The sequence below is a fragment of the Solanum verrucosum genome, unplaced genomic scaffold (assembly GCF_900185275.1).
Source record: "Solanum verrucosum unplaced genomic scaffold, falcon-dt-bn FXZP01000218.1, whole genome shotgun sequence".
NCBI classification, from domain to species: domain Eukaryota; kingdom Viridiplantae; phylum Streptophyta; class Magnoliopsida; order Solanales; family Solanaceae; genus Solanum; species Solanum verrucosum.
In genome coordinates this window covers 1,529,912-1,556,221 of record NW_026020464.1, presented here as the reverse complement: position 1 = coordinate 1,556,221, position 26,310 = coordinate 1,529,912, and the positions used below count along the sequence as shown (strand labels likewise).

General features: G+C 27.6%; 2 protein-coding genes across 2 annotated transcripts; both read left to right on the top strand.

The window, feature by feature from the left end:
* The first annotated feature begins 7,670 nt into the window (after positions 1 to 7,670).
* Positions 7,671 to 10,602, top strand: LOC125808764 (60S acidic ribosomal protein P0-like). The gene is made up of 5 exons (XM_049488426.1): positions 7,671 to 7,928; positions 8,140 to 8,208; positions 8,355 to 8,453; positions 8,880 to 9,272; positions 10,456 to 10,602. The coding sequence occupies exons 1-5, from the start codon at positions 7,671 to 7,673 to the stop codon at positions 10,600 to 10,602; spliced, it is 966 nt and encodes a 321-aa protein (XP_049344383.1).
* Positions 10,603 to 20,992: 10,390 nt separating this feature from the next.
* LOC125808755 (S-adenosyl-L-methionine:benzoic acid/salicylic acid carboxyl methyltransferase 3-like) lies at positions 20,993 to 23,566 on the top strand. The gene is made up of 4 exons (XM_049488414.1): positions 20,993 to 21,120; positions 21,574 to 21,978; positions 22,313 to 22,567; positions 23,210 to 23,566. Exons 1-4 carry the CDS (start codon positions 21,046 to 21,048, stop codon positions 23,564 to 23,566), a joined length of 1,092 nt encoding a protein of 363 aa, XP_049344371.1. The 5' UTR covers positions 20,993 to 21,045.
* The last annotated feature ends 2,744 nt before the right edge of the window (positions 23,567 to 26,310 follow it).

The following is a 26,310-nucleotide window of genomic DNA, read 5'->3' as shown; positions in this document are numbered from 1 at the left end:
AAAAAATGTCAGAAACATTGATCAGAATAAATAAGTATCTATTGCTAAGAAGGTGTCACCCCACATTTTCTATTTTAGCTTTATTATTACATATAGATAGAAACTTTAAGATGAAGAATGATCCAAAAATTTTAAAAATAACAAATCAATTATGTAAAAATACATGTGTAATTCTTATAAAGTTATAATAACTAATTTCTTCAAATAAATAATTAAATGAAAGAAAAAAAAGTAATTAAGAAAATAATATAAATAACACTAATTATGAGATTAATAGCATTGATGAGGAAAGGAACTAAATATGATCATCTTTTTAAATTCTTTTTTAAGAAAATATATATAAACTTTAATTAAAGATAAATAAGAAAAAAAAACTTTAATTAAAGATACAAAAAATCAAGACAAAATAAAAGAAGAAAGAAATTAGAAGAATAATGAGGTTGAAAGAAATAATATCTAATTTTCTCTCTTTTCAAGTCACAAAATAAATTTTTGCTTGTTCTCCTCCTAATTTGATACGAATTCCATAAATAGAATGATTTTTTCTCCAAATAATTTTTCTTACCCTTTGAAACACTAATCAGGCTTCTTATAAATTTCTCAATCACAATGAATTTTCTCTCCTTGTAGGAGGAATAAACATTTTTTCAAAATGTCTATTATTTTGAAAAGAATTTTTTGTTACATAATCTCTTTCTTTACATCAATGTCTTCACAAGAATAATGAGATATTCTCTCTTTCTCTTTTGTTAAAAAAGTCACATGACCTAGAAATTTGATGGACATCTTAGCGACAAAAGTTGATACCATATATTGATCATTATCGTCAGAAGAAGAAGAACCAAAGTGAAGAAATTTGTTCTTATTTGTTACAAATGCTCAACTATTTTGTTTTTATTTTATAGGCTAAATAATTATAAACAGTTATAAAAAATGAATAGTTTTTATCTTTTCATCTTCCATTTTCATTTACTTAAATCTATATTAGTGTAATGGATGTTATAAAGGGCATAATTAATCGGGAATGACATAAATACCTTTTTTTTAAATACAAATAAAAAATACAAAACAAAGATAAAATGTCAAAAAAAGGAAAAAAATATGAATACAAATACTGGTCATAGAGATGTCACAACCCAAAAATGGACGTGATGGCATTCGTCTTAACCCACCAAGACAAGTCAGCCTAAAACTCAACCATTACAATAAAATGCGGAAATTTTTATAATAAACTCAAAATGCCCCCAAAATCTGGTTGTCACGTGTACAAGCCTCTAAAGTATTACAATTGAATAAAAAGAAAAATACAAGTCTCATATGACATTGTTTCTAGAGTAGAACAAAATCATAAACAGGAGTAAGAAGGATCGCTGAGAAGACAAGCAACTACCTCACAAATCTCCCAGAAGCCTTGGAAAAGAAGAGAATGACAAGTACCACAAAAATCCAGGCTTGTAACCTACAAAAATTTGTAGAAGCAAGGGGTGAGTACCAAACCACGCGGTACTCAACAAGTAAACCTCTAAACACAAGCTAAGGGGATAGAATACGAGTACTCCTTACACCCCAACCGAACTTCCACAACTACAACATGCATAAAATCAGCACAACCTAACAGTTCACAATTCACATAACAGATATCTCAACAACAACACTCTAACAATTACATATCCTCAACAACAAGCTCAATATTCATCAATTACAATCTCCACAACTACAACCTGCTTAAAACCAGCTCAACCTAACAGTTCATAATTCAAACAACACATATCTCAACAACAACACTCTAACAATTACATATTCTCAACAACAAGCTCAATATTCACCAATCAAAGTTCCACAGAAAGACACTCACAAGATCAGCAAAACACGATATCAAGGTCAATAATGATAAATATGTGCAATGCAATGGAGTGCAATGTCAAGTATAGTGATGCATGTCTGACCTAGTGATACACACCCGCTGTCTCTCAGTCCGGGACTCATGGGGGACATATCTGTCCATGCATCCATCGCGGCGCGCGATACGACTTTCGATAATAGTAACCATCGCGGCGCGCGATACGTCCCTCGAAATATAGTATCCGTCGCGGCGCGCGACACGTCCCTCGAAATATAGTATCCATCGCGGCGCGCGATACGTCCCTCGAAATGGTACATCCTCTTTATTTTCTTATTCTTTCTCAATGCACATAACACTTGTCAGAACCATGTCTCAGAACAATGCAAATGACATGTTCACACAAATAATGAGGAGATGACCATTTTCATAACATTGCATAATTCACAACAAGACAATCAGGATTCAACATCAACAATGATCTAACAAGCCTTTCAAACAATTCTCAACACATCACAAAAAACAATTGATCACATTACTCTCAACCATATACCACAAGGAAATACACGAATTCCATACGCTTAACAAGGGTTTAGAAATCCACTTGCCTATAATAGTCGAACAATTACTCCAGAACTTGAGCCTTCCTCTTTCGGCTAACTTCCAAATCAATGCAATCTATTCACAAAAATAATCGTGATAAGATTTCTAATTTTACAACGCCCATATTACTATAGCCCAGTTCCTAGTTCTTGATGCCAACCCACATATCATTCTCCTAAATTTTTAAGCCTAGGATTAAGTCTAATTTCCTCCAAATATCATAAATTTGACAATATTCATCTCAAACAATATACCTAATATTTAATTTCATATACCAATATATCAAAACTTGAATTATAACCTGATAATTATAAGAAAATCGTAAAACTCAGACTAAAACCCTAATCACTTTTAGTACGGATGAACACTGCATTCACAATCTAAATGAATGCCTTCATTAATTGGCATGTTTACATTGCCGTCATTTGGCTGTAATGCTAACATAATGGCACGACGTCCAATTCTCCAATTCCAAATCACTGCAACTTACAAATATATATATAATAATTTATTTAAGTGCAAAAAATAGTTTTCCTCTTTACTGTTTCCTCTCATTATTAAAATAATAATAATAAACAACCATCCTTTTGAACTCAACGCATGTTCCAATTGCAAAATTAAGGAATTGTATTGGTGTTACCTGATCGTGAAGTGGATCTCTCCACGCCAGCCGCTGCTATACGCAGGTAAGTTTCTTCCTTCTCTTTTCTAAATTAATAATGTATTAAAAGTAATAATCCCTACTAACCTATTTTAATATTTCAGATTTGACCCATATATTTACCCCAAATAATTTAATTCACTTTAACCCATGATCAAGTGGTAAAGAGTATCATTAAATGATCACTTTACTTCATTAACTAACGATTAATTAACTCAAGTTAAATGAATATTCAAAATTTCCAAAAATGACCTTTCGGGTCATTACAAGAGAGATGCCACATCAAATTGTCAATATTCAACTTTATATATACTTATATAGGTTCATGCCCTTAGATGTTATTTTATTACTTTAGCTGGCATCGACATTTTTGTAAATCTGATATCTACTTTGGAACATTTTATAATGTGCCATAGGCTGACAATTCAGATCATAAATTTAAAATAATAAAATTTAATTTATTATAATACTAATATCAATATCATAAAGATATATATAATATATATATATATATATATATATATATATCATTTAAAAAATATATAAAAAGTATTATGAATTGTAATAATTAACCGCTTTTTTTTTTTAAAATCATATAACTAATTTTATTTACACTCCAAAATTCATAGGTGTCACATAATTTACACATTCATTCTTCATTACTTAATATATGTAATTATATCAATGACATATAAATTGAAATTAAAAAATACATATTTTATTTGAAAATCACGTAATAGTACTATAAGATATAATAATTAACAACTTAACATATTTTAAAATTTTAGTTTACTCTCCAAATTCCATATGTCTCATGTAATTGAGACAGAGAAAAACATATATTGGTTTAAAATTAATAAAAATATTATAAATTATAATAATTAACAACTTAAAATTTATAAAAAAAATCCTTTCAAAATTTTTAGTTGGCTCTCCAAATTCAATCGGTATTACAATAATTAAAACATAGAAATTAACATAGATTGGACTCCTGCTGACATTTATGTTTCCTTTTTCTAAATTTTTTCTTTTATACTTTATATAAATAATTTTTTTATGTAAAAAGTATTATAAATCATAATAATTAATAGCTTAAAATATTTCAAAACATATAAAAAGTTTTTGTTAACTTTCAAAATTTCATCTATACCGCATAAATTGGGAGAAATATAGATATATAGATATTTTAAGTTGCTAATTATTGTGAGTTATAGTACGTTTTATGTAATTTTCATATATATTACTCGGTCCTGATTTATGTGATACAAATGAAATTTCAAAAGTCAATGAATTTTTTATAAGTTTTTTTTTATATTAACTTGTTAATTATTGTGATTTCTAATATATTTACGTAAAACATACTCTAAATACAAATAATTAGCAACTTAAAATATATAAAAACATACTAAAAAATTGATTAATTTCAAATTTCATATGTACCACATAAATTAAAACAGAAACAGTAACATATATTGGTCCCCGTGCTGGCACGGGGTCTCATATCTAGTCTTATTTAGAAATGGGAGTTTGGGAGGACCAACATTGCACTAAAGAGTTGGACTAAAAGCTATAGAAATTGTACATTGAGGCCCACCAAAAAGATGGACTATTCTTTTTTGTAAAAATTAGGCAAATGACATAGTATAAGGAAGAAATTACTTCATTTCCCTACTTTTTCATTAATTACCAAAAATCCTTTTTTTTAGTGTTTTTCGGATACATAATATAGCAGTGTGGATACTTAATATAGCAGCACGGATACTTTAATTAATAACGGGCGGATACTTAAATTATTAAGTTGTTAACAGCACAGATACTTAATTAACGGGCGGATGCATAATATAGTAGCGCAGATACTTTAATTAATAATGGGCGGATACTTAAATTATTAAGTTGTTAGCAGCACGGATACTTAATTAACGACAAATGCATAATATAGCAGTGCGGATACTTGAATTAATAACGAGCAGATACTTAAACTAATAAAGTATCCGATTAAGTGGAATTGGGGGAAAATAAGGGATTTTTGTATTTTAGTAAAAGAGTAGGGAAATATTGAGAATAGGTAAAGAAGTGTTGTGTATTTAAGTAATTTTTCCTTCTTTTTTTCTACTTTCCATTCTCCACTTTTACTCTCTTTAGTTTATCTTTCATCTTAAATTTTTCATAGATCTTTAAAATATTTTGAATTATTAAATATTATGAATTATAATGTTTTGATTTTTACGCAGTTTACAAATATATAAATTTCATTTTAAAAAAATTGAAGATATCATACGCAAATTTATGGTCAAACTTAAACTATTTGATTCTTGAGAAATAAAAAGTGTCACATAAAATGGGACAGACGAAGGATAACTCTCAATTAAATTTATTTCACTTTTTAGTTTCCATTTTTAACATAATTTTTGAAGTTGGATTTCTAAGAATTCTATAGTAGACCCATTTAAATTTGACTTTTTTGTTTTAAATTAGAGAACTTGGCCGCACTTCGTACGATCATTAAAATTAAATATTTTTGATTAATTTTATATTTACTCTGTTGTTTAATCGTAATTATTATTATTTGTTTTAATAATATGAAGATTGTGAAAAAAATAAAGCTTCACAAATTTTACATCTATTAAATGAGGAAGAATATATTTAATTTATTTCACTTTTTAGTTTCCATTTTTAACATAATTTTTGGCATACATTTGAGACATATCACACCTTGCTTGGGAGGCAATATTTTATGTCAAAATTAATGGAAAATAACATGCAGGCAAAATTAAAATTAGCAATCGGGAAAAAAAGACAATCATGGAAAAAAGACAAAGAGAATAGTGTAATTTGTTTTCTAGCAAAATTGTTTAACTGATCACATTAATTTTGCGGAGTCAAAATCTTAAGCTAATTGAATCTTCAAAAAAATGGATAATCCGAAAGAAACCTGATCAACACTTTGAAGCTAGATATCCAGAGAATTTTTGGAAAACCAATAATATATAAGTACGAAAAGATGTACAGTATCCTGTGCGTCGTCATATATTGCTTCTATCACTCAAATTATTTTGCTAATCTTAAATTCTATCTACACCTAAAACAATCAAAGGGAAACAACTCTCAAGATAAGAAGCAAATTATCCTTAAATTCAATGACATGCATACCTAAATATCCAAAGAAGAATGAAAATAGCCACCATCATAGGCCCTTTCTCAAGAGTTGGACACATTAGAAAGAGAAATTGGGAAAAAAGAGAAGAAAAATTTATTGTAGCTATTAAGACCATTTATTTATATTGTAAATGTAAACGTAAAAGAGTACAATTTAAATCCGTAATTTGTGGAAACACTATATATATGCATGTATTATAAATGTGATATTTTTATATTTAATATTTTAAATCTTATTTTAGCTTGGGGTTATGATTTTATAGCCATGAAATTATCTACATGTTTATTGCCACAATTTTAAAAATATTTTTTTCTCCATAAACTTCGAGCTAATCAAACATCTTCAAATAAATTGAAACACATAAAGTATCTGATAAGGATAACGACCTCGCCAATTATTATTTTTCTTTTAGCACCTTCGATCATCAATGTTATGATGTATGATTAGTGAACGTTATTTACAAATAAAAGAATCAAAGTTGCACATTTCAATAATTGACCAAAATTAAAATTCACCGGAAGTACTATTTATATTAACTACAAACCGAAATTAGCTATAGCAATAATGGAACAAAATAAAAAAAATTCCAAACAAATACTACTATTATAACCAAAAAGTAAAATTAGAAATAATAGACCAAAATCTAAATTATACCAAAAATATATTACTATTAACCTAAAATACAAATTAGCAATAATAGAACAAAATCAAAATTTACCAAAAATACTACTCCTTATATTAACCCAAAATTGAAATAACCAATAATAGACCAAATCACCAAAACTACGATTCGATCATATATTTTTTTTTAAAAAAAAAATCACAAAGTATCCCACATTAATCAGGTTTGAAATAAACCAATCCCAAAAGAATTATATAGTTTTTCGGATTCTTCATCCAAAAATACTATTTCTACTTATTATTTTTTATAAAAAAATACACAAAGTATCCCACGTTAATCAAGTTCAAAATAAACCAATCCAAATAAAAAGAATTTTATTTTTATTCGGATTCTTCATCCAAAAATACTATATTTATTTTTAAAAAAAATAAAAATACACAAAATATCCCGTGTTAATCAGGTTCAATATAAAACAATCCAAAATAGTATTCCTATTTTATTTATTTTTTTGAAAAATACACGAAGTATCCCACATTAATCAGGTTCGAAATAAAACACAATCCTACTTAAAAAGAATTTTATTTTAATTTGGATTCTTAAGAGTCCTAATTTGTAACTGCACCAACTTCTTCACATTCCCCCCAAAATAAAAAAATATTAACAACGGTTACGTACCCCTCAACCAAAATTAATATTTTTTTTATATATACCTCATATTAGTTCTAGGGTTTTATTCTTACACCACTTTTCTCTAAGAATTTGTTCTCTCTAAGAATTGTTATCATCAATGGCTATCAAACCAACAAAATTTGAAAAAAAGGTTATTTATGACCAAAAGTTATGCAAATATTTAGACTCTTACAATCAAATATTGATCGTAAATGCTGATAATGTCGGTTCTAGTCAAATGCAAGGGATTCGTAAGGGTCTCCGAGGTGACTCTGTCGTACTTATGGGGAAAAATACTATGATGAAAAGGTCCGTTAGGATCCATGCGAAAAGTACCGGAAACGATGCGTTCCTTAATCTTATTCCTCTTCTTGTCGTAAGTATCTGATCTCGATATATTTATAATATTCATAAACTTTTGTAACATGTTCAAATTTTGAACCATACTTCAAGATTTTTTTGACTTATTATTTTTTGAATTATATATGAAGTTACACGGTGTATACATGCTTTTGTTATTTATTTTTTTTATATTAATTTTCTTAATTTATTAGTAAATTATAATTTATTTTTATTTTTATGTATAGGGCAATGTTGGTTTGATCTTCACCAAGAGTGATTTGAAAGAGATAAAGGAAGAAGTTGCAAAATACAAGGTAATATGTTTTCTTATTATTAAATTAGAAGCTAATATATATTAGGTTATACTTTTTAATAAAAAATGTACACATATAAATTATTTAGTGATTATATATTGTGAACCTAACTTTATTATTATCTGAATTATTGTAATTGTAAATAGGTGGGAGCTCCTGCACGTGTTGGATTAGTTGCACCAGTTGATGTGATTGTTCCTCCTGGCAATACTGGCCTTGATCCTTCTCAAACTTCCTTTTTTCAGGTTTTTTATTATCTCATATATTTTTGTTATCTAATTTTAACAAAGGTTTTTCTTACACACCAATAATATTAATGTGTTTTAACCATTTATAATAGGTTTAATATACTTTATTTGTTAGATTATTGATTTAACTTTTAATTTATAATTGTTAAGTCAAACATTTTCTCCAAAGTCCAAATTAATGCTTATTTTTTTTAATTTGTAAAAAAGAGTTTATTTTAATGAATTGATGTATTTCTGCCATTTTTTAAGGATATTTTTTCTTTTTACAATACTTAGGTAGGGGCTTTGTTTAATAAATATATATACTAGTCTAGTGGTTAACGTGTTGTTACAATTTCTTGAAATTGTGTGTTCATAATTATATATTTTACTATAACCATTGACACTTCTTAATGACAATTCTGGATCCGCGACTGTGCTTAGGTACTCAACATCCCCACAAAGATCAATAGGGGAACAGTTGAAATCATAACCCCAGTTGAACTAATCAAGAAGGGTGACAATGTGGGCTCATCAGAAGCAGCCCTTTTATCAAAACTTGGAATAAGGCCTTTTTCATATGGGCTTGTTGTTATTTCTGTTTATGATAATGGATCAGTTTTCAGCCCAGAAGTTTTGGACTTAACTGATGAAGACCTTGTTGAAAAATTTGCTGCTGGTGTTGCAATGATGACCACTTTATCTTTGGCTATTTCTTACCCAACACTTGCTGCTGCACCACACATGATTGTTAATGGTTACAAGAATGTTTTGTGTGTTTCTCTTGAGACTGAGTATACATATCCACAAGCTCAACAAGTCAAAGAGTATCTCAAGGTAATTAATTGACTCTTTTTCGTGTTACGACTGATATATACGTTGATAGTATTATAACATGTGTTAGTAATTGATGTTATTGTGAAGAATTAGTGACCTTGTTATGTACATTGATAGTATTATAACATGTGTTAGCAATTGATGTTATTGCGAAGAGTTAGTGACATTGTTGTGTACATTGATAGTATTATATCATGTGTTAGCAATTGATGTTATTACTAAGAATTAGTGACCTTATTATGTATATTGATAGTATTATAGCATGTGTTAGCAATTAAAGTTATTACGAAGAATTAGTGACCTTGTTATATACATTGATAGTATTATAGCACGTGTTAGCAATTGAAGTTATTACGGAGAATTAGTGATCTTGTTGTGTACATTGATGGTATTATAGCATGTGTTAGCAATTAAAGTTATTACGAAGAATTAGTGACCTTGTTATATACATTGATAGTATTATAGCACGTGTTAGCAGTTGAAGTTATTACGGAGAATTAGTGATCTTGTTGTGTACATTGATGGTATTATAGCATGTGTTAGCAATTGAAGTTATTACGAAGGAATAATGACCTTGTTATGTACATTGATAGTATTATAGCATGTGTTGGGAATAGAAGTTACGAGGAATTACCTCATAAGTGATCATGTACGTTGATAGTATTATAGCATGTGTTAGGAATAGAAGTTACGAAGAATTACCTCATAAGTGACCTTGTTATGTTATTTCATGAGTTTTATAAGTACATCCAACTTAAAACAAATGGTAAGTAGCATGTGTTAGCAATTTAAATTTTATAGTATATACACTGACAGTATTATAGCATGTGTTAGCAATTTAAATTATGAACAATTTCTCCACTTTTATTAAAGTAGGGATTAATGCACATACACATACCACCCTTTTCACACCAGTAGATTTCACTTAATTTGCTATTCTCACTCCATTATTTTCAAAATTTTGTTTTTAATTTACTATCTAAATATGGATTAGAGACTTAGAATTTGTCCATAATCTTGGAATTACTATAATACTCTTAACAGTGTTAAGCAAATTTTAACATGTAATGGTACTTTAATCCTTAACCATTTTTATCTTATAACTAATTAATACTTAATTATTTTTTTCCTTTTATTATTTGTTCAATTAATTCTGACTCTTTTTTTCTTAAAACTGTTGTAGGATCCTAGTAAGTTTGCGGTTGCAATTGCTTCAGTTGCTGAGTCTACTGCAACTTCTCAAGGTATCGTTGAGACTGAAGAAATTAAGAAGGAAGAAGAAGCGGAGTCTGAAGAGGATGATGCTATGTTTGGTCTTTTCGATGATTAGATCAATTAGTTTTTTTTTATAGTTTAGTATCGAAAACAATTATTTCTACATATTTTTGTTCTTAATTATATTTACTTGTTATGTTATGGACAACAATGTTGTTTCCGTTTAATGTCTTAGGTTTGTGTTTCATCTTATCTAGTTATCAAATACTTGAGTTGTGAAATAATTAATTCTTTTGAATTTTATAATTACCAAATTAAATTAACAACATATTTTTAATAAAAAAATATCACTATCTGTCCGACCAAATCCAAAAATAATTAAATACCTTCTCACATGGTGGGGTACTGGGGTACTATATTTAGTAGTTACAGTACATTTTAGAGTTTGTTTTTTGCTTGGTGAATTAACCATAACTTGCATTACTTTTGTGTGCTAATTGTTTTTCTTGGCGTGACTTTCTGAGATAATTATCATCAATAACTTTTTGAGATAATTCTTAGTTAAATTAAATCGTGAATTCTAATATTGGAGAAGTTTGCATGTGTGTATGCTTTGATTTTTGGATTCATTTAAAAATATTTATCTTCAAAAAGAAAATTAAGTTTCAGAAGATAATCTAAGGAAATACTTTTATTTTACTCAATTTTTTTCCATGCTCAAATGTAACTTCAAGGTCTAAAAAGTACAATATCAAAAACTCAAATTTTCAAATTTCAATATCAAAATTTATGACCAAATCGAAGCGTAATCAACTAAATTTCAAAATTTACATATAATCTAACAATCTAATATTCAATATTTGATTATTTTGTTGTTTAAATTTGTTTTTCTATTTCACCCTTTTGTATAATTGTAGAATAACGATTCTATTATATTACATGAAATCCACAATATTAAAGTGTAAATTATAAAAAAAAACTACACAAAAATATAAGATATAAATTATAAAAGAGTTTGTCGATTGCAAATTTGTGAGAATTTTTATGAGCACGTTTTCAAGAACATATATAAACGTTGCAATCATAATTAAATGATAAACAAATAAATATCCACCAAATATATAAGGGCGATGGGATAAAGAAAAATTAATTTCCAGAAAATATAATGTCCACAAGATATTATATGAGGTTTAATTTTTCATAAATACAATAATGTAAGGACTTTGAGGGACCAGACCAGGGGGCAGCTAATCCAAAGGGTCCCAAAAATATTATTTGTCATTTAATTATATTTGATATACAATATTGACGAACTTTTAAGATGAAATTTTAGTGAATCGTCAGTTATCGATTTCATTTTTTACGGAATTGATTATTTATAATTGTACAAAAATATGTGGAGCTCAAGTTCTAGCATGATAACTGTTATAAGATAATGAAAGGCGAACCACTTTTTCTAGACCTATAATTTTGATAAGTGATATTGATTGACATGTTTTGAAAAAGATATATATCCGAAAAGAGGAAAAAATGAAATTATTTTTGTTTCAATCAATAATATACTAATTTGTACTATTATTGCCTTTTTTATTCAATAATATACTATTATTGCCTTTTTTCAATCAATAATATATTTCTAATTCTTAATTATATAACGTTGAATGAAAATTTGATTCACCATTTGATATAATTGGTATATTTAGGGTGTGACTCGTTGATTTTAATAGGATTAAGACAAAATTTTAAAACTCTGTATATTATAAGTTAAAGCCAAACATTAATTTTGGACCACTTATTCCATATATAGTTGAAAAATTATGTAACTAATTCATATTAACAACTTATTTATGGAAAATAGCTATATTTTAAAAATATTATAAAAAGGAGCTGTTTTTATAGCAAACACTTCCTTTCTCGCCCTACTCTCTCTCACACACACGCTAATAAGAACAAATCCATTCGAATGTATTATGTATCAATTGTATTCAATCAAATATATGTGAGAGTTTTGTATTCTATTTCAATTGTATTCGAAAAATTGTATTTTGTATCAATTGTATTTGTAGTCATGTGAATATAATATGCATTCATCCTCTCTATCAAATGTATTTTATCCAATCAAAGAGAGGATGAATACAGTTGTATTCATTGTATTTCGAACACAATTGATACAAAATAAATAAAGAATACAATGTAAAATATATATAAAATACAATTCGTTGTATTTCGAATACAATCGATACAAAATAAATAAAGAATAAATGCAAAATAAATACAAAATATAATCCTCTCTCCTCCCTCTCTCGATCTCGCTTGCCTCTCTCATTCTTGCTTGCCTCTCTCCTCTTAGTATGTATTCATTTTCATACAAATCAATTTGTATTAGTATTTTTTATTATCCAAAAATTGCAAAAAATACACTCTCTCCTCTCTCTCTCCCAAATCTCCGCCTCTTCTCCTCCCTCCTCCCCTAACATTTTGCTATTATTCACAATTAAGTAAACTATCGCTATAGACGGTGTGTTTGGCATGGAGCAAAACATTTTTTCGAAAATATTTTCCAATTTTCCATGTTTGATTGGCTTAAAATGTTTTCCAAATCAACTCATTTTTCTCAAATTTAAGGAAAATGACCGACTTTCCTTCCAAAACTAAGAAAAACTTTTTTCAAAACTCTATCCTTTAACTTTTTTTCTTAAGATAGAGTGTCCAATCACCAATGTTTGCTATTTTGAAAGAGTTTTCCTATATAGATCCATCCATAAATGTGAGGGACAATATTGGAAATAATTAAGTTCAATGGACAAACTTACATTAATAATACCCCAGTTTTTTTTTTCTTCTATAAATAGGTGACACATTTTATAGACTTTATCAAGCAAAGAGTGATTTTCCACATTTCAAAAAAAAAACAAAACATAAAGATCAATAAAGAGAAAAAAAATAAAAGAAGAGAAGATATGAAGGTTGTTGAGGTTCTTCACGTGAATGGAGGAATTGGAGACATTAGCTATGCAAACAATCTCAATAACTTCTTCCTAGGAGGACATTCAACAATAGTCATTAAAAACTTAGAGAACTCATTATAGCCCTCTTGAAGCCTACTCGTGCCATGTATGGATAGCATCCCATACAACTACCCACACTTCATAGAACTTCTCAAGAAACTACAATGCACATCTCACATGATGGGAATAAGCGTTTAATCGACATAGACCATGCAAGCTAGACATGAAATCCGGTGTCTTCCCCACACCGTAAAGAGGTGGTCTCCTTGCCGAAGGAAGACCGGTAGTATTAGCTTGGATGCACATTGGATCCATTGGTTAATATCCTATGCGGGCACATAGTTATGAGATAGGAAGATGTTCATTGGAACCTTAGCCTAACATTGGGAGAGTTTCCATCTTACCATATCCACTCGGTGCTTAGCCTACATTCCCATAGATTATTTCATTCACATTACATTAGTGTATTAGGGAGGAATGCCATAGGCCTAACGACCCATGATACATCATTACCAAGCTAAGGAAAGAATGCTATAAGCCTATCGATCCATGGTACATTCAAGGATAGCTCTAGGGTCCACATGAAAGGAATGCTATAATTATATAAATGTATAATGAAGTTGTTTCTGACTTTAAATTTTGAATTCGTTGCTTTTTAATATATGTTCATCAATTTCCTTTTTTTTTGTGCACTTCATAGAGAAGTGTTAATTTATGTTGGTTGTGGACTAGTGGTGTTTCAAAATTTTCTCTCTAAAATAAAAGATTTTGTACCACTTGTCTTTGTTATTAATTCAACGGAAAAAATGGTCGTTTTTTTTTATTATGTTTTTTTTTTCATTCGGCGTTCGCTATCTATATTAGAGTTTGATTTAATTTGAATTTGTGCTGAAAAGACCTACATGTGGAGTGTGGGGAGGGGGGTAAAACACTCTCTAACAAAGGCGACTCTGTCCATTTATTTATTTTATGTTGATCAAGCTTATGTGTATATAAATATAAATTTTTATTATCGCAGTATGCCAAAAAAAAAGAAAATCGAATTTATAAATTTCATAATTGTCCTTGATCAAGAAACTATAAGGCCACTTTAATGTTAGAGATAGATCTAGAGCAAGTTTAATGAATTCATAAAGTCTTCAATTTTATTTTTAATTCATTGAGTTTAAATTTTGAATTCGCCGCACAATTTAGTGCATGACAACCAATTTGCTCCCTTTTTTTCTTTTAGCTTTTTTGCACTTCATATGTGTGGCCGTCGAGGTGCTAATTTTAGTCTCGTGGGTTCAAATTGCGCTCTATAGTTTTTCTTTGTTTTGTTTCTGATTTGGTATTTGATATCTTTTTATTGCAGTACCCAATCAACTCAAATTATGCTCATAAGTGCTACTTTGAGAATATATAAATCGTTTTCTATATAAAAAAAATGTATGATTTCATTTTCAGCGTTTTCTAATTAAATTTTAATATGTCCAATATTTTGTGATGTATTAATAGAACAATGTCTCTAAAACTAATGAATCTTTCCTAACACATTTGTCCGAAATTTTTTATGAGAAAGTTTTTAATATTATATTGTATTTGAGGATGTTTTTACTAATATGTCCTGAATTAATTAGTGAGCGTTTGATCGTGTTTGTCCTTAGCTATTTCTTACCCAACACTTGCAGCTGCGACACACATGATCATTAATGGTTACAAGAATGTTAGCATGGTAATTTGTTACCATACCATGATAAAAATTGAAGTTATTAAGAGACCTTATTATATTTTTTCACTTAAAAGGAATTTTCATAATTTTTTTTTTATATATATAAATATCGCTAATAAAAATTTGGTTCTTTTTACCTACTTGATATCGATAGGAAAGGTACAGTGATAATATTATATTTCTTGTATAGTATACAATTTTAATATTGCATTATTTATTGTTGTTACTGGTATTTTCTTTTTTTTTTCTACTTGTTTTGATATGTTTTACTTAAGTGATGAGGGTCGATTGGAAACAACTTCTCTATTCTTATAAGGTAGGTATTAGTTCGTGTACACATTTTTTTTTTTGGTTAAAGTGTACACATATGATTCTTCCTGAATTCCCCTTGTGTGATTTCACTAAATATATATGTTGTTGTTGTAGTCTTGTTCTCTTTTAGTATTATTTTAATAAATAGATTTACTTTTTAATATTTATAATCTTGTCTTGTTACATAATTAAGGTACTATTCTCACTCCATTATTTTCAAAATTTTGTTTTTTAATTTACCATCTAAATATATGAGAGTTAGAATTTTTCCATAATCTTGTAATACTATACCCTAACATTGTAGGGCATATTTTAACATGTAATTGCAGTTTAATCCTTTACTAAATTTATCATATAACTAATTATTAATCCTTAATTTTTTCTTTTTCCTTCTAGTATTTGTTCTATTAATGCTGACTCTTTTTTTTTTGTTGTTAAAAACTATTGTAGTATCTTAGTAAGTTTGCGGTTGCAATTGTTGTGGTTGTTGAGTCTGCTGCAACTTCACAAGGTATCGTTGAGACCGTAGACACTAAGAAGGAAGAAGAAGTCGAGTCTGAAGAGGATGATGCAATGTTTGGTCTCTTAATTTGGCGACTACATCAATTTTTTGTAATATATAGTTTAGTATCAAAAAACGATTATTTACTAGTATGTATTTTTGTTCTTAATTATGTTACTTGTTATGTTATGGACAACAATGTTGTTTAAGTTTTAATGTCTTTTCAATTTTTATGAGATACCTTCCTTAAAGTAATTGAAGGTATCAAATATTCGAGTTATGCTAATTTTTTGTAGGATAAAACGATTGCATCAAATGACCTCCATGTAATATCACTCGTCGGTAAAGACATCAATATCAAAAATCATCACATGTCTCATCACGGTGTTCAACAATTAATGCAAATAAAAAATATCACTAACTCTTCAAAATTTGCTTGAGTCAAAATGAATAGTCAGAAAAGTACTTGCCACTAAGGTTGTTGTTTGGTATAGTACAATTTCAAGGTTGTTGTTTGCTTGGCTCATTTAGAGCAAGCACATGTATATAGTGATGTAGTGATATTTGTGTTATAAAATAAAATTAAATAATTTACATTACTTGTGTGTGTTACTTGTTTTCCTTTTGTGTGGAAAATTTTGTCAACTATAAATGGTTGAGTGATTTTGTAACTGAAATTGAAATAAATGAATGATTTTTTTTTGTTATAAAATAAAGTTCAGTGATATTTGTGTTATAAAATAAAATAATTCTTTTTTATGATAAATTTATTTATTTAATGATCATATGAGAAATTAACTCGTGAATAGTTTGCGAGTGTATAGATGTATCGACATGATAGAATTTAGGTTCTAATTGTCTATTATGACTTGTGAGATATTGAGAGCCAATAAACCATGGGCCATGAGGTAATGCTTTGATACAAGATAGGACTTCACATGACTTTAAGTTTCAAAAATTATAATTTTAATAGTATTATAGCATGTGTTAACAATTGAAGTTATTACGAAGAATTGGTGACCTTGTTATGTACATTGATGGTATTATAGCATGTTTTAGCAATTGAAGTTATTACGAAGAATTAGTGACCTTGTTATGTACATTGATATTATTATAGCATGTGTTTGGAATAGAAGTTACGAAGAATTATCTCATAAGTGACCTTGTTTTGCTATTTCACGAGTTTTATAAGTACATCTAACTTAAAACAAATGGTAATAATATATATTTTGATAGTATATACACTGACAGTATTATAGCATGTGTAAGGAATCGAAGTTACAAAGAATTATCTCACAAGTGACCTTGTTATGTTTTTTTCGAGAGTTTTATAAATACATCTAACTTAAAATAAATGGTAATCATATATTGTTTGTAGTATACAATCTTGTTGTCGTATTTTTTTTCCTACTTGATATGCTTTTATTGAGATGAGGCTTTAATTATTGAAGACTATTTCTCCACTTTTATTAGGTAGGGATTAGTGTATATACGCATACCACTCTTTTCACATCCGTATATTTCACTTAATATGTTATTATTGTTATTGCAGTAGTAGTTCTCTTTCATAATTTAATCTTTATAATCTTGTCTTGTTACATAATAAGGTACTATTCTCACTCCATTATTTTCAAATTTTTGTTTTTAATTTACTATCTAATTATGAATTAGAGAGTTATAATTTCTCCATAATATTTTAATTACTATAATATTCTAACAGTGTCTTTAATTCTTTATTATTTTTATCATATATTTATTAATCCTTAATTTCTTTTTCCTTTTCCTTTTATTAGTTGTTCTATTAATTTTGACTCTTTTTTTCTTCTTAAAACTATTGTAGGATCCTAGTAAGTTTGCGGTTGCAATTGCTTCGGTTGTTGAGGGGTTAATACCTCAGATGGTCACTCAACTATCCAGTCTTTCGTTAGAAAGTCACTCACGTGGTGATTTTTTAGTGAAAATTAAAAGTTGAGTGACTTTCAAAGGCAAAAGTGGATAGTTGAGTGACCATCTGAGGTATTAACCCGTTGTTGAGTCTACCTCAACTTCACAAGGTATCGTTGAGACTAAAGACACTAAGAAGGAAGAAGAAGCCGAGTATGAAGAGGTGCTAATTTTAGTCTCGTGTGTTCAAATTGTGCTCTATAATTTTTCTTTGTTTTGTTTCTGATTTGGTGTTTAATATATATTATTACGATATTCAATCAATTTAAATTACACCCATAAGTGCTACTTTGAGAATATATAAATCGTTTTCATAATTTCACTTTTTCTTTTATAAATATTGCTAATGAAAATTTGGTTCTTTTTACGGACTTGATATCGGTAGGAAATGTATGGTGATTATTGTTGTTATTGGTATTTTTTTCTACTTAGCTTGTTTTGATATGTTTTACTTAAGTGGTGAAGATCGATTGGAAACAATTTCTCTATTCTTATAAGGTAGATATTAGTTTGTGTACACATATGACTCTTCCCGGATTCCACTTGTGTGATTTCACTGAATATGTTATTGTTGTAGTCTTGTTCTCTTTTATTATTTTTTAATAAATAGATTTACTTTTTAATCTTTATAATCTTGTCTTGTTACATAATTAAGGTACTATTCTCACTCCATTATTTTCAAAATTTTGTGTTCAATTTACCATCTAAATATGAGAGTGTTAGAATGTTTCCATAATCTTGTAATACGATACCCTAACATTGTAGGGCATATTTTAACATGTAATTGCAGTTTAATCCTTTACTAAATTTATCATATAACTAATTATTAATCCTTAATTTTTTTCTTTTTCCTTTTAGTATTTGTTCCATTAATGTTGACTCTTTTTTTTTTTTTGTTAAAAACTATTGTAGGATCCTAGTAAGTTTGCGGTTGCAATTGTTGTGGTTGTTGATTCTGCTGCAACTTCACAAGGTATCGTTGATACTGTAGACACTAAGAAGGAAGAAGAAGTCGAGTCTGAAGAGGATGATGCAATATAATGTTTGGTCTCTTAATTTGGCGACTACATCATTTTTTTTGTAATATATAGTTTAGTATGTACCATCTCCTTTTTTACCAGTCGAGCTGCCCCATCAACCCTTTGCGGCGCTTGCTTCCTAGCTAGAACTCACACAATGCAAACATCATAAATTAGAACTAAGCATAGTCTAACTCCCTAGCGTACAATGGAGATTGACGAGTCTCACCCACTTTTTAGGCCGGCTTCGTGATTTCATACTTGGAAAATGCTCTTGTATCGCTGGGCCCAAAAAACAATTATTTACTATAAATTTTTGTTCTTAATTATGTTACTTGTTATGTCATGGACAGCAATGTTGTTTAAGTTTTAATGACTTTTCAATTTTTATGAGATACCTTCCTTAAAGTAATTAATGAAGTTATCAAATATTCGAGTTATGCTATTTTTTTATTGGATAAAATGATTACATCAATAACTCCTCAAAATTTGCTTGAGTCAAAATGAGTAGTAGAAAAGTACTTGTCAATAAGATTGTTGTTTGGTATAGTACAATTTCAATGTTGTTGTACAATTTCAAGGTTGTTGTTTGCTTGGCTCATTGTAGAGCAAGCACATGTATATTTAGTGATATTTGTGGTATAAAGTAAAATTAAATAACTTACATTACTTTTGTGTGTTAATTGTTTTCCTTTTGTGTGGAAAATATTGTCAACTATAAATGGTTGAATTGGTTGAGTGATTTTCTAACTGAAATTACAATAGATGAATGATTTTTTTTGTTATAAAATAAAAATAAGTGATTTTCTGAGATAATTATCATTAATTAAGTGATATTTGTGTTATAAAATAAAATAACTTTTTTATAATAAAAATTATTTATTTAATGACCATATGAGAAATTAACTTGTGAGATAGTGAATAAGTTTGCGAGTGTATGATAGAATTTAGGTTGTAATTGTTTATTATGACTTGTGAGATATTGAGAGCCAATAAACCATAGACCATGAGGTAATGCTTTGATACAAGACAGGACTTCCCGTAACTTTAAGTTTCAAAAATTATAATTTTAAAATTCAAATTTTCAAGTTTTAATTTTATGACCAAATAAAAGCGTAGTCAACTAGAATTTAAATATACATATTAAGAAAGATATGTAAATATGATATTTATTTTATATCATTTGAGAAATTTTACTTTTTTATTTCACCTTTTGTTGTTATTGAACGGAGATTTTTATGATTTTACAAGAAACTAAAAAGATTACGGTGAAAAATATTAAAAATATATAGAATAAGATATAAATTATAATAGTGTATAATTAAGGGTGCAGATTGCAAATATGTGAAGAAAATTATTATGAGCACGTTTAAAAAAGCATAAACATTGCAGACATAATAAATGATAAAAGTAAATGCACACCAAATATAGAGACCTTAAATTTAATTTCTCATAAAGTCATACTATGGAGTAAAGATAATTTAATTTCCAGAAAATATAATATTCACAAGATATTGTACAAGGTTTTAATTTCTCATAAATAATGTAGGAATTTTTAATTATATATCTAATGGAGTAACTTTTTTCTTATTATGATTATATATAACGTGTCAATAAAAAAATATTTTTTTTTAAAAAAAGTTGAAAAAAATTTATGGATTAATTTTAAGCTTCTATCAGTCCAATTTGTGTGTGTGTGTGTGTGTAAGCACATAAATCCTCATATGATAGTTTATTAAAATTTACATAAAAATCAATATTATCTCAGGAAAAAGTATATAATTTAGTACAGAAGAATAAAACTAAAAGTTTAACAACTTGATATCAAACTTTAATATTGGACCACTTATTCCATATCCATATATTATATATAGATAAATTAATAAATGTCAGGGTTAATATTGGAATTAATTAAGTTCAATGGACAAAACTACAGCAGCATCCTAGTTTTTTTTCCTCTATAAATAGGTGACAAATTTATATAGACTAAATCAAGCAAACGGTGATTTCTCACATTTAAAAAGAAAAAAAAGAAGATCAATCAAGAGAAAAATAAATAAATATGAAGCTTGTTGAAGTTCTTCACATGAATGGAGGAATTGGAGACATTAGCTATGCAAACAATTCTTTGGTTCAGGTAAATATAAATATTAATTATTCAATGAATAGAATAATTACCCACTAACTATGTTCATATATATATAGATGCATATATATAAAATTTAATTATGTGTAATTATCTTTTAAGTAATTTGAGGGCGTAATAAATCTTGTTTACATCATAGTATATTCTTATTTAGTTATTTGTAGTCGATTCTATTTGATCACACTCAAGAGCGAATCGAGTAACATGCAGGTTCATAGGAATCAATAGTTTTGGTCTAGATCCCCTAAATGTGTATTAACTTCAGAGTACGGTAGGAATTCATAAAATTCAAATTCTAGATTCATCTCTAGTCGTACATGTGCTGAAATCTAAAAAAGTACATGACTTTTGAAGGATCCAGCATACATCCGATAATTATATTGTATCGCTTAATTAAAATTTCATGCAACATAACTTATAATAATATTTTTTTTTTATGAACAGAGAAAGGCCATTCTCATGACAAAGCCAATAATAGAACAAGCCATACGTGATCTTTACTGCAGCCTTCTCCCAAAAAACTTATGCATTGCTGATTTGGGTTGTTCCTCTGGAGCGAACACTTTCTTGGTGGTATCAGAGCTTACTAAAACCATCGAGAAAGAACGAAAAAAGCACGGATTTCAATCACCAGAATTTCATTATCTCTTCAATGATCTTCCTAGCAATGATTTTAACACTATTTTTCAATCATTGGGAGAATTTGAACATGATTTGAGAAAGCAATTTGGAGAAGGATTTGGTCCATGCTTTTTTAGTGGAGTGTCTGGTTCATTTTATACTAGACTTTTTTCTTCAAAAAGTTTGCATTTTGTTCACTCCTCTTATAGTGTCCATTGGCTATCTCAGGTATGTTTACTACCTATTCCGTTCACTTTTACTTGTCAACTATATTAAAAAATATATTCGCTTTTACTAATAATGAATTTTATCGTATCAAGAGCGAAACGGTTTTTTTCTCTATATTTTATTCTTAGCATTAATTATTTATTTTTTAAATTATTATATTCTTCTATTTCGGAAATAATTAACCTCTCTACCTTCACAAGATAGTGATTAAGTTTGCGTACATTTTACCCTCCCAGACCCCACTTAGTGGGATTTCAGTCTTTCACTGAATATGCTATTATTGTTGTTGTATATTCTTCTAACTTATTTTTTTTTGCTTTTATCTATATATCAGGTTCCTAATTTCATTGAGAAGAACAAGGGGAATATTTACATGTCAAGTACAAGTCCACCAAGTGTTATAAAAGCATACTACAAACAATATGAAAATGATTTTTCAAATTTTCTGAAATATCGTTCAGAGGAATTGATGAAAGGTGGAAAAATGGTATTAACATTTTTAGGAAGAGAAAGTGAAGATCCTTCTAGCAAAGAAGGTTGTTATATTTGGGAGCTTCTAGGAATTGCCCTTAATGAATTGGTTATTGAGGTAAATTCTTTGATGATTAATTTTTTATCTGCTTTTATTTTAGGTGACAGTATTTGATGATTAAGCATGATACATGAACTAAAAAATAATTAAAAATAAGATATATTATTTGTTATAGCATAAAAACCCGAGCTGATATAATGATGAAATTATTTACACAAAAAGAGTATATTTTACTTAAATTTAAAAATGATATTATTATGTAAAATGAAATAAAGGGCATAGTGATAGATGAACTACTAATATAAGGATAGATTATGTTCACATAAACTCTATATTTAATTAAAAGAAAAATGAAAACAAAAGCACAAAGATATGAAAAGGATAGTACTGAATTAGTTGTTAATTTGAATTTGTTTTAAAATATTTAACATGTAAATTTTAGAAAAATATAAAAGCCATTTATTCTTAAGTCTGTCAATAAGAGCCCAAACCCTAATTCAATCGATAAATAGGCCAAAAATATATTTCTGAATAAATGAACATAATATAAGATAGATAAATGATAGTTGACAAATATTCTTAAAATTAAAATTATTGAATATCATTCTTAAACGTGATACAAAAATTTCAAAAGACAGATAATATGAACCAAAAATATATAGTATCGATTTTGTAACCTCTATAAATCTATTAATGCAGGGATTAATAGAAGAAGAGAAAGTGGACTCATTCAACATTCCTAATTATACAGCATCACCAGCAGAAGTGAAGTACTTAGTTGATAAAGAAGGTTCATTCACTATTAATAAATTGGAAACTACAAGAGTCCATTGGAATTATGCTTCTAATACTAATAATGAGAATATTTATAATAATGGTGGTTACAATTTATCAAGGGCCATAAGAGCTGTGGCTGAGCCTTTGCTTGTGAGCCAATTTGATCCAAAATTGATGGATTTAGTCTTCCAAAAATATGAAGAGATTGTTTCCGATTGCATGTCTAAAGAGAAAACCGAGTTTATAAATGTCACTGTCTCCATGACAAGAAACAACTAAGGGCTTGCACTTATTGTTGAAGGTGAATCTAAAGCGAGTCCAGTTGATTCATCAATTCAAGTAATATATATATAATAAAGTTATTTTCAACTTTAAATTTGGGATTCGCCTGGCCACCCATTTTCTTTTTATTTTTACTTTGTTGTACTTCAATATGTACTGGTCCAAGTGCTAATTAATTTATGTTGTCTTGTGTACTAGTGGTGTTTTTTTTCTGTCTCTCTAAAAAGTTATGTACCAAAGAAAATAATACTTCATGTCTTAGTTATTAATTCATTCGAAAAAAGTTTCGTTGCTTATTTCTCATTTAATGTTTGATATTTGTTATTATAATACTCGATCAATTTGAATTACGCTCATAAATGCTACTTTGATGAGGATATATCATTCTTTACCAAAGATGTATGATTTCATTTTCCAGCGTTCCATAAGTTCTAATACGTCAAATAATATTTTTGTGTCGTATTAATAGATCAATGGACCAATCTATATATTACTATAAAGCAAGAACATAAGGCTGCTGATGTGGCACACTTCATAGATCAGAAATAACATTTATTTTAATTTTTTATGATTTTTTGGTTTTTTCTCTCTCATCTCTCTAAAATATTTTATTTAAATTAAATTTTTACCAACCTTTAAAGTCATTAAAAAAATTAAGTAACTGTTGAATTAAAAAAATAAGTAACTGCCAATTAACTCACCCGTTCACCTTCCAATGATGAAAGTCCAAAGGACATCCTTCTTTTTCTTACTTATATATCAATGGATGAAAATATATCATTCTACATAATCTCATTTTTACTTTTTTATATCTAGTATAAAAAATAATTTCTTTTTCTTTTTCTTTTGGTTGTTGATTTGTTCTTTTTTGTTGTTAATGCAGGATACACATTATTGGTGGGAAAAAATATATATATTGCTATATAAAGTTAAAGGCAAGTGAAAAATAAAGATCTCAATATAATTTTGGATTTTTTTTCTTAACTGGGTTATCTTTTCATTTCTAGATGGTTACACCTTTGTTCTTTATACTTGTACTGTGCAATTTGTTTATACTCCTAATTTCTTATTTCTTAAATTTAGATTTTGCTCTTTTATTTTTACTTTATCAGGTTATTCTAAAGGAGAGGTTCGTACCTAACAATGAATGTGTACTTATTTATTCTTTTTTTTTTTTTACATTTTTTCTTTGAGTAATTTCAAAGATCTATGTTCATGTTTGTCTCATAATACTCTCTTGTTTTTGTGATTTATGATATTACCTTATCTCATTTATTTTAATTTTATTGAAACAATTACTATTTACTAATTATTATCAATATGGAAAATATGTTTAAACTAATTTAACTCTTGAGAACAACTTGGGAATCTCCTTTACTGTATATATAGAGAGAAAACAAAAAAATTGTGATAACATACAATGACATTATGATGGCACACGAATAACAAATTTGAAGGGAGATAAGTGATAGCAAATGAGTATGAAAGAAAAATAAAATGCATAGTCATTAATATACATTAATTTTCAATTTAATTAGAGATTAAAATGATTGTTGACACATTGTAATTATGTTTGTAAATATTTTAAATTAAATGAAGAAGAGGAGAGCTAACAAAGAATTTCCATTTCATTATTTCCAATTTCATTTTATAACTTTTTTTATTTTATTTTTTTCTATCAAAATGAGAAAATATATCAACATTATCAAACATAAATGTTGCCAATTTATACTAAAAAATAAAGAGAAAACACAAAGACGGTTATATATCAAGTTTACATTCCCAAAATATTACATCATGTTCTTTTCTTGTTTATAATTTTTTTTCTCTTTCTGTTTTTTCATAATAAATTCACATACATAATTAATTCAGTCATTATGTATTTAAGTTGAAATGTTTTTTTTTTCATATAATGTTTTAAAAAAATTCATAGAAGATGTCAGAATCACAAAAAATACGTAAATTAAACATTAATATTTGTATAATCTCTCTATATATAATAAAGTTATGTATAAATAAAGTAATGTGACACTTTGCTATGATTAAACTTCCCCCCATCCTTTTCTTGACTTTTTTTGCAATTATATTATTTTAAAAAGATATCTCCATAACTCACATTTTCCTCAAAATTCGGCGGTATTATTTATTAAGGCCTTTAAAAAATTATAAATGCATTATTATGGTAAATAGTCTAATAATTTTGTCTTTGATGGTTAGCAAAAGAAAAAAAAAGTGATGAACAACTGAAAGCATTATTTTCTTCCCACAATAAAACCACCTAATGTAATAGGTTGAAATTAGAACACTTGCTAAAAAGGGTTATAATAATACTTTTCGTATGGAGATTAAAGATTGTTCATTTATTACTTCATCAAATATTTCATTGAAATATCTAGGAGTCTAGAGTGAAAATTCTATTTATATGTGTGATGCTACTTAGAAGATTCTTTAATCGAGATTTTTGAGTTAGATTTATCCAAACAAATAAATGGGATAATAATAATTTATATTTATATTTATATTAACTAGGTCAAAAGAATTGTTAAAATAATTAAAATAAGAAAGATAAATGTAATATTATAAATTTTAAAAGGTAAATATTATAAAGAAAAATCTGTAGGAGGCTAGAATGAAAATTCTAATAATCTCATTTTTTCTTGATAGATCAATTATTTTTATATTAATTTTCATTTAGTTCTACATTTTATGCATTTATATCAGAAAAATAAATTGATTTTAGT